This window comes from Pelecanus crispus, chromosome 8 (genome assembly GCF_030463565.1).
Source record: "Pelecanus crispus isolate bPelCri1 chromosome 8, bPelCri1.pri, whole genome shotgun sequence".
Lineage (NCBI taxonomy): Eukaryota > Metazoa > Chordata > Aves > Pelecaniformes > Pelecanidae > Pelecanus > Pelecanus crispus.
In genome coordinates this window covers 10306458-10319209 of record NC_134650.1, presented here as the reverse complement: position 1 = coordinate 10319209, position 12752 = coordinate 10306458, and the positions used below count along the sequence as shown (strand labels likewise).

The 12752-nt window shown below is 44.3% G+C and overlaps 1 protein-coding gene across 1 annotated transcript; it reads left to right on the top strand.

Moving 5' to 3' along the window:
* Nucleotides 1-2120: 2120 nt before the first annotated feature.
* Nucleotides 2121-12752, top strand: LOC104038032 (serine peptidase inhibitor Kazal type 5). The gene is made up of 16 exons (XM_009492271.2): nt 2121-2175; nt 2980-2999; nt 3828-3964; nt 4149-4209; nt 4722-4855; nt 5291-5351; nt 6371-6507; nt 6929-6989; nt 7789-7925; nt 8381-8441; nt 9643-9776; nt 9854-9914; nt 11152-11288; nt 11666-11726; nt 12094-12209; nt 12707-12752. Exons 1-16 carry the CDS (start codon nt 2121-2123, stop codon nt 12750-12752), a joined length of 1419 nt encoding a protein of 472 aa, XP_009490546.1.

Sequence of the window (12752 nt, the reverse complement as noted above, 5' to 3'; positions counted from 1 at the left end):
CAGAAGGTGCATCAGGTCCTGAAAGACAAATGGCTGGTAGAGAAAGCTCTGCTGAATTGCTCTCTGTGAAGCAGGCAGCTCGCTTGTAGGGTCGCAGCATAGATCTTTGTGCACAAGGCGGGAGCCTGAAGCTGAGCACTCTGGGCCTTGGCCGAGGCAGGCACAGCAGGCACGTGCTATTGCTGCGGTGATGTTTTCTAGATCCCAATTCCTCCTCTAGATCATTGACAGGTGTTTGCTGTTCTGTCCCTTTAATCTGTCTCCTATTCCAAACTATTCCCCAAATTTAATAACTTAGTTGGAAGAGAATTGCTTTGATCTTGACAGAACGTGCTGAGTCAATCTATTTTAACTGCAGATTTGGTTTGCAAATAGTATCTCCTTTCTGATAAGGTTCAGGTGTCATCTCTGTGGACATTGGCAGGAGTTCACTTGACCATGACAGCTTTTACCAAGCCTGGCAATTAAGTTGTCAAGATACATTTTCCTCTGCCAGGAAGCATTAATTGATGATAGTCTTGGCTGGAATAAGCCCTGAGAGATGGATATTGTAATCGCGATGAACAGAGGTCCTTGTAGCTGAGGCCTGCATTGGTCCAAAGGTCTGGAGTCCTTGACACTTGGTGGAACTGAGATAAGGGACAGGGCAGGAGACGTCAGGGCTGAATATCAGGGGGGAGGAAGGAAAACAAGGTACAAGAGTAGAGATCTCTCTAATGTCACTAGAGATTAATGTAGCTGGAAATGCTGGCATTTGGGGAGACTTTAGCTTTGCAGATGCACACTGCAAACTGCTACTGTTAGCAGAGCTCCTGGATATGAAAGCAAATAGAATTTTCCATTAGGTAATCCCCAAAATCGTGTTATTGTGGATTTGTTTTTCAAGTGAGAAAGATGTTGGAGATGTCCTTGTCTTAGAAAATAAAACTGGGATGATTCAACATGAGCTCACTCTGTTTAAATTATGTAAAAAATATATCTGCAAGTAAGGATTTTGATAACCAAGTACAGAATTTGAAAGATTAAAAGTTAGTGAGAACTTTGGAGAATTTAGGATCCCAATTGAGAAGACTGGGATTGAGACCAATCCAAAGAATTGCCAAAAAAATCCTTAAATAAAGGACAAAAAAAGTGTTCAGGACCAGTCCAAGTTCTGTTACCTTTACAGTGACAAACCATCAAGAGAGATTTGAAGAAAACTGAAGATATAAAGTGTAAAGGGACAATGTACACAGTCAAATTTCAGGAATGAAACCATGCGTGGGCTAATATCAATCTTTGCAAAGTTGGCTGACTTCCTAGATAAAGGAAATACAGTACATCTAGTCTACACAGACATCAAAAGCATTTGGCCTGCTGCCCTGTGGGATGGTGTCACTTACAAGTGGCTTGGCAAGGTGGGTCAGGAACTGGCCATGAGGGAGGTGGTAGCAGATGAGCAGAGGGTACCATGGGAGTTATCAGTGAACAGCCAAAAAGATGGGTTTTAGGACCAAACTTAATATTTTTGCACCTTGCTGTAGTACGGAAAAAGTTGGCATGTGGAGCAGGGCACTGCTGAGTTTTTTAAAACAGGAGAAGAGCAGGATATCTCCCGCAGAGCACAGGGTGACCTTCTGGGCTGAAATTGCCTGAGCTCAAACTGGGATGAAATACAGCAGTGAAGAGTACAAAATCATGCTCTGAGGTGAAATAATGAAGGTTTTGGCTATCAGCTGGCAGCTCAGTTGAAAACTATAGAGGAAGAGAAAGATCTAATTGCATTGAGCCAGTTGCAGGGTAGATGTGAGCCTGCAACGTGCTGCAGCCGTGCAAGGGTCAGCCCAGGGCTGGGGCAGATCCATCTGGGAAGAGAGGGGACCTGGCATGCTCCATGCTCCCCTCAAGCCACACAAAAGGCCCTGTCTTGGCATACACAACTGTGTCAATCATTAGCTGGAAATCTAGAGCTGAGTAAATATATTTTTTGCTTTGAATGTTGATGACAGATTTAGAGCATTACCTAATAAGGTGGGACCACTTGATACCGTGGTGAGCTATATATTCCTGCTTCTACCTGCAATCTTTCCCTCCCACACAGAAAGCTATCAGGCTGTACTGGCGCGGTACCTCTGTCTGCCATGAAGATAACAGGGGTTTTCGTGAAGGCGGCTCTAGCCCTTTGCTGCTGCTTAGGTGAGTGTTTCCTGGGATATTGCAGAGATCGATCTAGCTGAATCACAGCTGAATTTTCATTTCAGTAAAAGTATTTGGGTCTTGTAATGTGGAGGAGAGCCTTATTCCATGAAGAAATATTCTTCCTGAGAGAGTCTAGCAAAAAATTAGACTTCAAGACTGAGGTTTCAGCAAACCTCACACAGGTGACTTTTCATCTTCTTGGTTTGTAGGAGCAAATTACTGAAGGAGCAGTCCTAGTGCAGGGTAGGAGCTTGCACATGGGAGTACTGTGTATAAGGGTGAAGTAAAACTGTTAGAAATGGCATCATTATCCATGTGAGCAATATAAATGCAAACTTTAACCTCTAGGATTGCTCTGTAAGTTTACTGTGCTGTTTCTGGTAACTCAGAAGGATGTGTTTGAAGATGGACAGTGCCAGTGCTCCACAATCATCTTAAACATGCATGGCCAAACTTTTGAAACTCAAATATAAAGTCTTTTAGAAGAGGTTAAATTCCAAGAGTAAGGAATTGAAAGTACATGTATCACTTCCCTGTAACATCTTAGGGATGGATTAATATGTATGGTCTCCCCTGTTTTATCTCCCCTCAAAAGTGCAATGAAACTTTATTTAGTAACTTATAATACATCCTATGACCGCTTACTGGCATAATGTAAAACTCCGTATTTTCCTAAACCCAAGAAACTAGTCAACAACAGTCACTGAACTTAAGTTTCATGAAAACATTTACAGATATCTTCTCTGCATATCAATAATTTGATTTTTTTTTTTTTCTTTTCTGTCTCCATTTTTTTTTCAGGTATTGCCTTTGGAGTTGAGGTGAGCTACAGATCTATTTATTCTGTTCTGTTCCAGGTTTCTAGTAAAGTAGAAACAGTCTGTAATTACCTGATGAGCAAGTGGATTAAATCTAATGAAAGCTTGGCTGTTGAAATAATATTTGCCAGTGCATGATTGAATGATATTGCCAATTTCATGACAAAGTAAAAGATCCCCCATTTTTTACAATATTTTCAGTTCATTAAATAAAATGAAAAAAGCAAGAAGTAATTATGCAATCCTATTGTATTAACTCTTAGACATAATTTAGTTACTCCAAGCCAAAGGCAGTAGGTTACCTCCTCACGAGGAATACTGTCTAAAGAGTATATGCTTGAAAGTAGCAAAGACAGTGATTCTGATAATTTTTTCTGTACAGTAAGACCTGCAGAACTGTGTTCCTTGCATAGGTTTTCAATGCCTATATCATAGAGAGGAAAACAGCAGGGTCTGTGCGATGGATTTGTTTGCAGGTTCTTCCCACGCCGTTACGAGACTCCTGTAGCCCACCAGAGACTGCAGCACGATTTGAAACAATCAGATTTTGAGCTGAGGGGCTCTGGTGTACAGCCAGGTTCCCAATGACCAGCTGCCTTCACTAGGCACCCTCTCACCCACAGCAATCCTTCCTCCGTGCTGTGCCTCCCCCAGAGCCTGGCAGGGAAGCTTCTGTAGAGAAGATTCACTCCTCCTGACTGCCTGAGCAGATTCAAAATCATACCTCTAATTTACCTCCCGGCAGGAGCTGCAGGCGTGGTGGGAGGCTGCATGGGGGTTTCTTTCCATGAGGGAGCCAAGGCTGGGGCTGATTCTGTGCTGCTTTTGCAGGTTGATTGCAGCCAGTATTCCAGCAGTGTCAGCAAGGATGGGACAGTCTTGGTAAATTGCCCAAGGAACTTGAAGCCAGTCTGCGGCACCGACGGCACCACATACAGCAATGAGTGTGGGATCTGCCTCCACAACGAGTGAGTATTGCTGGAAACCTAGCAGAAGCCACAGGGCAAGGGGGTCAAGGTAAGGGTGGCAGCTTCATCCCCCAAAGATGGACTGGGCAGAGGAGCATGTGAGTCAGCAGCTGGATGCCGACACCGCCAGCCTCGAGGCGATGCTGCTCTCTGCAATCCCTGACACAGGTCTGCTTTCTTCTAGGGAACACAGTGACAGTGTGGAGAAGGCACATGATGGAGAATGTGAGCTGAAATCTATTATGGTAAGAAAAAGTCCATGGAAGAATTCAGCTGGCTGTAAAAGGGGACAGTTCAAATGCCACAAAAGAGGAAAACAGGCTGTTCACAGCTGGTCTGCACAGCCCAAAAGGAATTAAAATCTGATGATAACCAAAGTTGAGAGAGTTTTTATGGCCTATCCGGTACCATGTCTCTGTGCTTTTCTAATTCAGACTTCTAGCCTCTGTAATTGGGAATAAAATGAAAATGTTGTGTTGGCTGAAGGTTGGATCTCGCCACCTGGATAGCTCCAGCGGGGTCTTATGAAGCACCCCACAGAATCCAAATCACAGTACTTCTTGCTATGCCAGTTTTTTCAGCAGGAGAGAGTTCCCACAGAACTGACTCTGCCTTCTACTTTTGATAGTGGAACTAATTTGATGCTGGATTCATCCCCAAAGCCTGAGGGGGAGTAAGCAGACTATATAGGAGTGTTATATCTCTATATTGAAAATGTGTGTGGTTTTTTTTTTCTCTATTCCTGCTATTTTTGCAGGTCAATTGCAGTAGGTACCGAAGCACTGTAATAGGTGATCACGTCATGGTAGCATGCCCAAGGATACTGAAACCAGTCTGTGGCTCAGATAGCTTCACTTATGACAACGAATGTGGGATCTGTGCCCATAATGCGTAAGTCTTGTGTATAGAACATCCTTCTGGATAATTAGCAATATTTAAGGCTCTCAGAAGCACTTCTGTAAAACACTAGCCTTTCTTAAGGCAGGTGTCTCTGTAGGTCCCTTTGGAGCTGGCTGCTTATAATTCTCCAGCCAACCTGAGTTTTCCCCATTTTCTGTCTGTGCTCGTGAGGGGAATCACAAAAGAACCAGAGGACAACACAGAGCAGAGTCATGAACAGATCAAAGTGTTACTTGTAACACTTAATTACCATGTGATATGGAAATGCCGTGCATTTGTTGCTATCTGTGGGGCGCATCCTGACAAATCAAGCGGTTGTAGTGTCCCACAAGGCAGGTGGGACCTTGCTTTCTTGTCCCAGTGTCTAGAGTGTAATGGGAAAAGTTATTCTCAAGGCTTCCTAACCAAAACATTTCTTTCTTTCAGAGAACATCACACCAACGTTGGCAAAATATATGATGGAGAGTGCAAGCAGGAGATTGACCCTGTAAGTGCAACAGAAGTCAAAAATCCGTCTCTTAGGGCTGCTAGTAGAATCCTGAGAACCCCACAGATTTCCCTAGAAAACTGCAAGAGGACCGTGTGACCAGGCTTACAAGGGTCCCAGTCCATGCTTTGCTTTTCTGCACAGTGAGGGTGGATTTTTCATCTTCGCTGCTCCAAAGAGAGGGTCACCCCATGCATACCACACCAAACCAACGAAGGAGAAAGGAGATGCACATGAAATGAGAAGCTGCAGTGAGTCAATGCTGCAGAACTCATTTCCCTACACACTAAGCTGGCTTTTGTGCCCAGGGGAAGGGGAGGCCCAAGATTTCACTTGCCAACATGCTGTGCAGGTTGGCAGGTTTTTTTCTGGAGATCACAAGCTTTTTTACCCTTTGCAAAAGGGATTCAAAACTCCCATGCTGGTTGCTTTCACAGACATAGTGAGACTCATGAAAGCACTAAGCATACATATTTATAGAGTATCGTTTATTGTATATTTGTATGAGGCCAACAGTCTGCTGTCTCAGGAAGAGAAGCTTCTATATTTCAGCACCAAAGTTCTGGGATGTAGAAAGTCCATTCTCCAACGGATAGATAACCATTTTTTCTCTATCCTTTCAAACCTTGGGCTTAACTACAGGGAATCTGAAGTAATAAATAATCACAGAGCTGGAGAAGTGGGGAGAAAACCAACACAGAATTAGTCAGATTTCCAGCTGGTCAAAAATGTTTCCCACTAAATTCAAGCCGTTCTTTTGATAAGAATGGGCCCAAAGTTTTGTACATCATCTTCTGCCTGAAGGATCCCTTCTCCAAGATAGTTCTTTTTCTTGACTGCTAGAGAACTAGGATAATATTCAGAAAGCTCATTGCTGATTGAAGATTTAGCTTCAGTGTATCAGGGCTTTGTCCTGTTGCAGAAACAATGGAGGCTGGGATACAGAATGAAAAGGTTTTGCATCTACTTTTCTCCCATAGCAAGGGCTCCACCAGAGCTAATTCTCCTTATTTTGACAGATTGACTGCAGTAAGTACCCAACAGCAACCACTGAAGATGGCAAAGTATTAGTATCCTGTCCAAGGATCCTGAGTCCGGTTTGCGGCACAGATGGCACTACATATGATAATGAATGTGTGATCTGTGCCCACAATGGGTAAGTGCCATACGTCCTTCTAAGTAGCCAGCAATGCTTTGCAGTCCTGAGAACCATCCTTCTGCATTTCTGCTTATGCCTATTTTTTCAAGTCTCTTAAAAACTGGATTGCTTTTGGATTTACCTTGAGTTTCCTTCTGATACCTTCTTTGTGCTAGTGAGGGGAAACCTTAAAAAGTCAGGTGGCATCTCCTTGGATTAGTCTGTGGGCTGGGCAGTGACCGAGCAGAGGAAGGAATAATTCAGAATACTGCTTTAAATTGCGTGCTATGAGAAGATGTGATGAGCTTGTTAATGAGTAAGGTAGCTATTCTGATAAGCTCTTATAGAGTCTGAAGCTGTGGTTTGCTTCATTTTGCACATGACTGAGACCAAGAGGTTAAGCATTTAGTTCCTCAACTTTATTGTTTCCCTCTAACAGAGAACACGGGGCCCATGTTAACAAAAGGCATAATGGAAAATGCAGACAGGAGACTTCCGAGGTAAGTATTCAATATAAGGCATATTCCTCCTCTTAGCTGTATCAACTGAAAGGTTCCCTGAGGCTACATCTACTCTGAAAGTAGGCTGGCCTGAAGCCTGGCTTCTCCACATGTCTATGAAGTCTTGTCAGCCCCTTGTGTGGAGGATGCCTACAAATCCCATCTGTCCTGAGGCAGGTGTCCTCCGGGCCCTCCTTGCCCACACAGCCCTGGCAGATGGGCTGCATGGGAGCTAGGCACAGAGTCTGCATTACGAATTCATACCTACACCAACCTTTGGGGTGGGGATATATTCTGGTATATGGAGCACACTTGAAGCTTTGATCTGAGTGTATCAGCTGAGAAGTCCCAGAGCTGGTGTCTAGGACATGCCAACACATAAATGTGGAGGTCGGTCAGTTTGGGCTTTGATCTTCCTTTGAGGATGCTCTTCAAATGCATTGTCAGCAAAGTCCAAATTCCTTCACTATTTTGGTGTTTTGTTTATATCTGTACTGCAGAACGAAAAAGGGACTACGATTTTCTCTTATTTTTGCTTTTCTGGCATATCTTGCATTTGGGGTTGACCAAGCTACTTACCATAGTGATTTGGCATCTCACAAACTATGCAGTGCTGTGCAGTTCCTTCTGTGCATGAGAGGATTCATGCAGAACTGACTCAGCCTGGTTTTGAGAGAACCGAGACATAGCACTAGTGTTGTGTCAGCATCCCAGGATAAAAGACATGGTGGGATGTTACGTTGGCATTTTTCTCAGAGGAAAAGGACTTCCCCAGGTTTAACACTGCTGCTTTTTGTAGATCGATTGCAGTCAATACCGATCAATAATGACTAAGACTGGTAAAGCCCAGATGCTCTGTCCAAGGATCCTGCTCCCAGTCTGTGGCACAGACGGATTTACTTACGACAATGCATGTGGCATCTGTGCCCATAACGTGTAAGTACTATACACAGGACTTTCTTTTGGAGTGACTAGTCATGGTTAGTGCTCCAGATGGCTTTTCTTTTGATACCAACATATCTATGTCTCTCTCTGTCTTTCAACCTCCTGAAGCCCCTGTCGCCTTGATTTTGTTCCCTGATGCTCTGTTTGTGCTCCTCGGGGGAGCTGTGGGAGAGCCAACTCTCAAGCTGAGCGCACTATGAGGGCTGTGGTATTTGGGCAGAGGAAGGAGTGGATGGGGCTGCTGCATAGCACACAGTGAGGACACCTGATAGGTCTGTTACTGCTTAGGATTATGTTTGCTAATGACCAGGAGAAGCTGGTTCATTAAGCAATCAGATGCCTCCTTTATCATATATATTGGCTATGAGTTTGGTTTGCTTTCTGTGGTACCTGGGTGTCACAGGGCTTAGCCGGTGAGCATGCTAATGCCAATCTCTCCCTTTCAGAGAACACGGGACTCAAGTTAAGAAAAGCCATGAGGGAAGATGCAAGGAAGAAAGTACTCCTGTAAGTGTAACTAGCTATAAAATAAGTGCCATCTCCTACTCTCTCTGCAGTCTCCAGGAAGACGCTGGCACTGGGAAGACCCAGTGCACCCGCTGTGCTCCCAGATGCATGGAGGGGGGATGCACGGGGCTTGTGTTGGTGCTACGGTTCTCCCTAGCTGCTCACAGCAGCCGCTGCCAATGTGTGGTACATGAGGCCAAGAGAGAATGGGAACAGGCTGGGACTTCAGAAACAAAATGTCCCAGTATGGCAGATCTCTGAACAGAAATCATCAGAGGCAGCCCAAGAACCATGGCAGCCCATTTTAGCACAGTAGGAGAGGAAGATAGAAGACTGTATTAGATGTCTGTGCATTAATTCAGCGCTAGGATTTCTATTGCACTAGACAGGCAGGCTAAAAAATCCTCGTGCTCTGGTCAGCAAGGAAAAATCTGCTCTCAGGTATGCATACAGAAATAGCTTTATTATCCTGCACAGTAGCAGTATCTGCTGATTATATCTCAACGCATTTATTCTGCTTATGCAGAGTAGCTCTAAAGCACCAAAAATAATTTCATGCGTCCTGAGGGGCTACAATATATTTTCTACAGTAAAGACACATTGTTAAAGTGCTGTCTTTGCTTTAATTTGCTTTTGGACCACGTGGGAAATATGGGTAATAAGAGACAAAGCACTGGGGAGACTATGCAAAATGACAGTGAAGTGTCAGTGATGCTTAGCTAGTGTAGACTGACCTCCAGCAGGTGTTTGTCTATTTATCCTCAAATATTTAAACTGTTAGATTTTATATATTGTAAGTATTTTTTGCAGCAGGAGCTGGTGAAACAGTTCTTGCTGCTGTTTTGAAAAAGCTGAATCAAAATTTTGGATTTAGTTAACTATGTCAAGCTGGACTTAATATCCAACACTTTAAATCAGATTCCTTGGCTTAAATGCTTGTTTTAAAACTTGCATATGTACTACTCTAGGAAAATAATCTTTTTGGCCAGCTGTTCCTCTCTGCCCTCTGTTAGCAGACAGTACCAAACCCAACTACAATTACTTAATTAATTTCTAGTGGATGACTACACTTAGAAAAACCCCTCTGTTTTTCCTCTGGCAGAAGCCTCTAAAATCTGGAGGATCAGAGTGGACAGACTGCAGATAAAGCATTCTTCTATCTCCCAGCAGCTGACCCAGCATTGTTACTTTATCTCCCCAGCCTGACTGCAGCACATACCTAAGCAATGCCAAAACCGGCGAAGCCATCACAGCCTGCCCCTTCATCCTGCGCGAGATCTGTGGGACAGATGGTGTCACCTACAGCAACGACTGTGCGCTGTGTGCTCATAACATGTAAGCCCTGGAGGTCACCCCCTGAGAACTCAGCAGAGTTACTTGTTGAGCATTTTTAACTCTGCTTTCTCTTCCAGTGAATTTGGAACCGAAGTTGCCAAGAAGCATGATGGAAGGTGCATAGAGGAAGTTCCCCAAGTAAGTGAAAGCTAAAGCAAAATAAGAGCTTGAGCTGGTGCTGATTGCATAACTTGAATAGACGTTGGTTGGTTTTGGTGGTGTAGCCTCCACTGGGGGTCACAGCTTGTGCTGTCCTTCCTTTTACGGGTGAATATCACCCTCCCAGCAGCAGGAATATTGTGTACTTCCTGCACACAGTCAGGAAAAGAAAGAGGAGAGGACAGGTGAGGAATGAGACAGGTAGCATAAATGATTTAAGGCTTTACAAGAAGAAATCCCTTTCCCACAGCACTCTATCATAGCTGCCGCAGGAACTTAGCAGTCTGTTTTGGCAACATGGGAAGGGAATGGAGAGAACCCAGGGTATCTGGTGCCTTTGGATATAAAAGTATGTTCTGCAAAGATTAGAAAATTGCCTGTGTTTTGCATGCTGATACCTAATGTACCAGGGGATTCAAACCCCTCTCTGTTTTTTTTGTAAATGCAATGTAATCTAATGTATACCAACAATGAATCCTGTAAAAATAGCAGATTAACTATATTTGGCCAGCTCTAAACTATTTACACCCACTGGGGAACAGAAGAACAAAGCCATGTCATTAGCATGTGTTTGAAAGAGTCAACATCCCAAGTCAGATATTTCATTTCTATACAAACAAACTATGAAATGTCATTCCGTTGTTTCCCCGAGTACACTCTGTGCTCAGACTGGGTGAGATACATAAATCAGGGAGGAAGAGCTCAGACTGGAGAAACTGGGAGTGCTAAAAAGCAAGGTCAGTTCTTCAACCGGTGTAAATCAGCTTCAACTGCTGTCAGTCCTGCTGGCAGATTTCAACACTTGGAGCCATCCTGTTGCAACAAAAGGCCTGTCAGCACATCTCCCCTCCATTCTTGTGGGCTGTGAAAAACTTCTTGGCCACAGTCAGCTCTCTCACAGGAAGTGCATAAATCATGCCATTTTGATTTGCAGACTATTTTTGAGCTACGTTTTGTAATATCCTGGTAGGTTCAGCAAGGTATAGAGGCATCATGATAAATACAAAGCTTGAATGAGTGATGTCTACCTTCAAGCCTTGATTCAGTCTTCTGCAGCATAAGGCTATGAAAGGAAATTGCTAGTTTTCCATGAAGAATGAGGTAATATATAACCATAATTCGTCCTATCGCAGATCCTAAGCAGGGAGGGTTGTGTCTGGGCACCCTTGCACAGAGCAGAGCCTGTGGCAGAGCTTTTCCTGTCTTTGTTCTGCAGCTCGACTGCAGCAAGTACCCAACTTCCACGCTGAAAGATGGCAGACAGCTGATGGCCTGCACGATGATCTATGATCCCGTCTGCGGTACTGATGGTGTCACTTATGCCAGCGAGTGTACACTCTGTGCCCACAACCTGTAAGTACTCGTCCTTCTCCCTGGGGGATTAGCAGTGGTGGTGGTTGGATCCGTCTTCAAGTGGCGTAATGTGCAAGGGCTCTCTTTGAACCCCTGTGCTGTATGGGTCCTGTCTGTCTGCCCCCGTTTTCCTGGTTGGTGTTTGGCATGGGTGTTCACGCCCGAGCCCCACAAAGAGGGATACATCAGCTGGGAAGAGTGTTATTCCAAAAGACACATGCCTAGTCCATAAGGGCACGTTCTTGCTAGTGGTGTGCAGGCAATGCTAAGCTAATTCATCTGAAGATCTCCTGTGCCCTATGTGGAAGCGAGGTTATGTTCTTGCACTACAGTTGTAACGGGGAAGGTTGTGGCTAACAATGGTCGTCTTCCTCCAGGGAGCTTCAGACCAATCTTGGCAAGAGAAAGAACGGACGCTGTGAAGAGGATATCACAAAAGTGAGTGGCAAAGGAAGGGAACAAAGACCAAGGTCCAGTGTCTGTTATGCTCATGGTGGACTGTCCTCTGCTCTGGCTTACAACCTGGAGTAGTGGTGGTGTGCAGACCCGAGGAGATCCCTTGGGAATTTCACACTGGTCATAAAGCAGCCAACATCCACCCCATTGCTCTGTAACTGTGCAGGAAAAGACGTGGCAGTGAGCAGAAATAGTATAAGATAACATCTGCGGCCAGGAGGAAACATTGAGTTGGTTATTATGATGTTACAGACAGTTTCATTTCTCAGTGGGGTGTCATTCCTTATGCTGGGGGGGAACCACAGTTTGCTCTCAGGCAGAGACACTCATATCTATCTTCCGTGTGCAGGAGTATTGCAAGGCCTTCCAAGAAGTCTCTCCTATCTGCACCATGGAATACATGCCCCACTGCGGCTCTGATGGCAAAACATACGGCAACAGATGCATTTTCTGCAATGCCTACCTGTACGTACAAGAGCAAAACCCTTCCTTTCATGATCAATTCCTGTACCCACTACAAATGCAGGGCTGTTTTCATAATGCTTTTTTGACTAACTGCTTATGGGCATATACTGGGCATTTCTGGTGTTACCATGTCTTGTGCAAGGAGATGGGTTTTTTGTATTTTAAGGGAAAATGTGAAGGGCCCATTTCTGTGATCTGTACATGGCCTCCTGTTTGTTAACTTAAAAGATATTTTACTCATTTTCACCAGCACATAATCTGTCCCACAAGCTCATCAGGGCATATAGAAAGTACTTCACCAAACCAACTGGATTGTATCCAATGTGTGAAACCTTTCATCTTTCCTTTAATGATAATAATGAGAGTATTTGGGCTTTTGAGACTGTTCTTTATCTCCAGTCAACACTAAGCCAACACTTGGGCCGGTGAAGTGAAGAACAGGGCTTCAGCACTGAATATGCTCTGTGTCTAATCCTTCTCTCTCCTATTCTCACCAGGGAAAGCAATAGGACTCTCAACCTCATGAGTATGACTGAATGTTAA

Coding starts and splice junctions, on each gene's coding strand:
- LOC104038032 (XM_009492271.2), top strand. CDS start 2,121: ATGAAGATAACAGGGGTTTTCGTGAAGGCGGCTCTAGCCCTTTGCTGC. Junction 6,508..6,928: donor GTGATCTGTGCCCACAATGG/GTAAGTGCCATA, acceptor TCCCTCTAACAG/AGAACACGGGGCCCATGTTA. Junction 9,915..11,151: donor GCATAGAGGAAGTTCCCCAA/GTAAGTGAAAGC, acceptor TTTGTTCTGCAG/CTCGACTGCAGCAAGTACCC.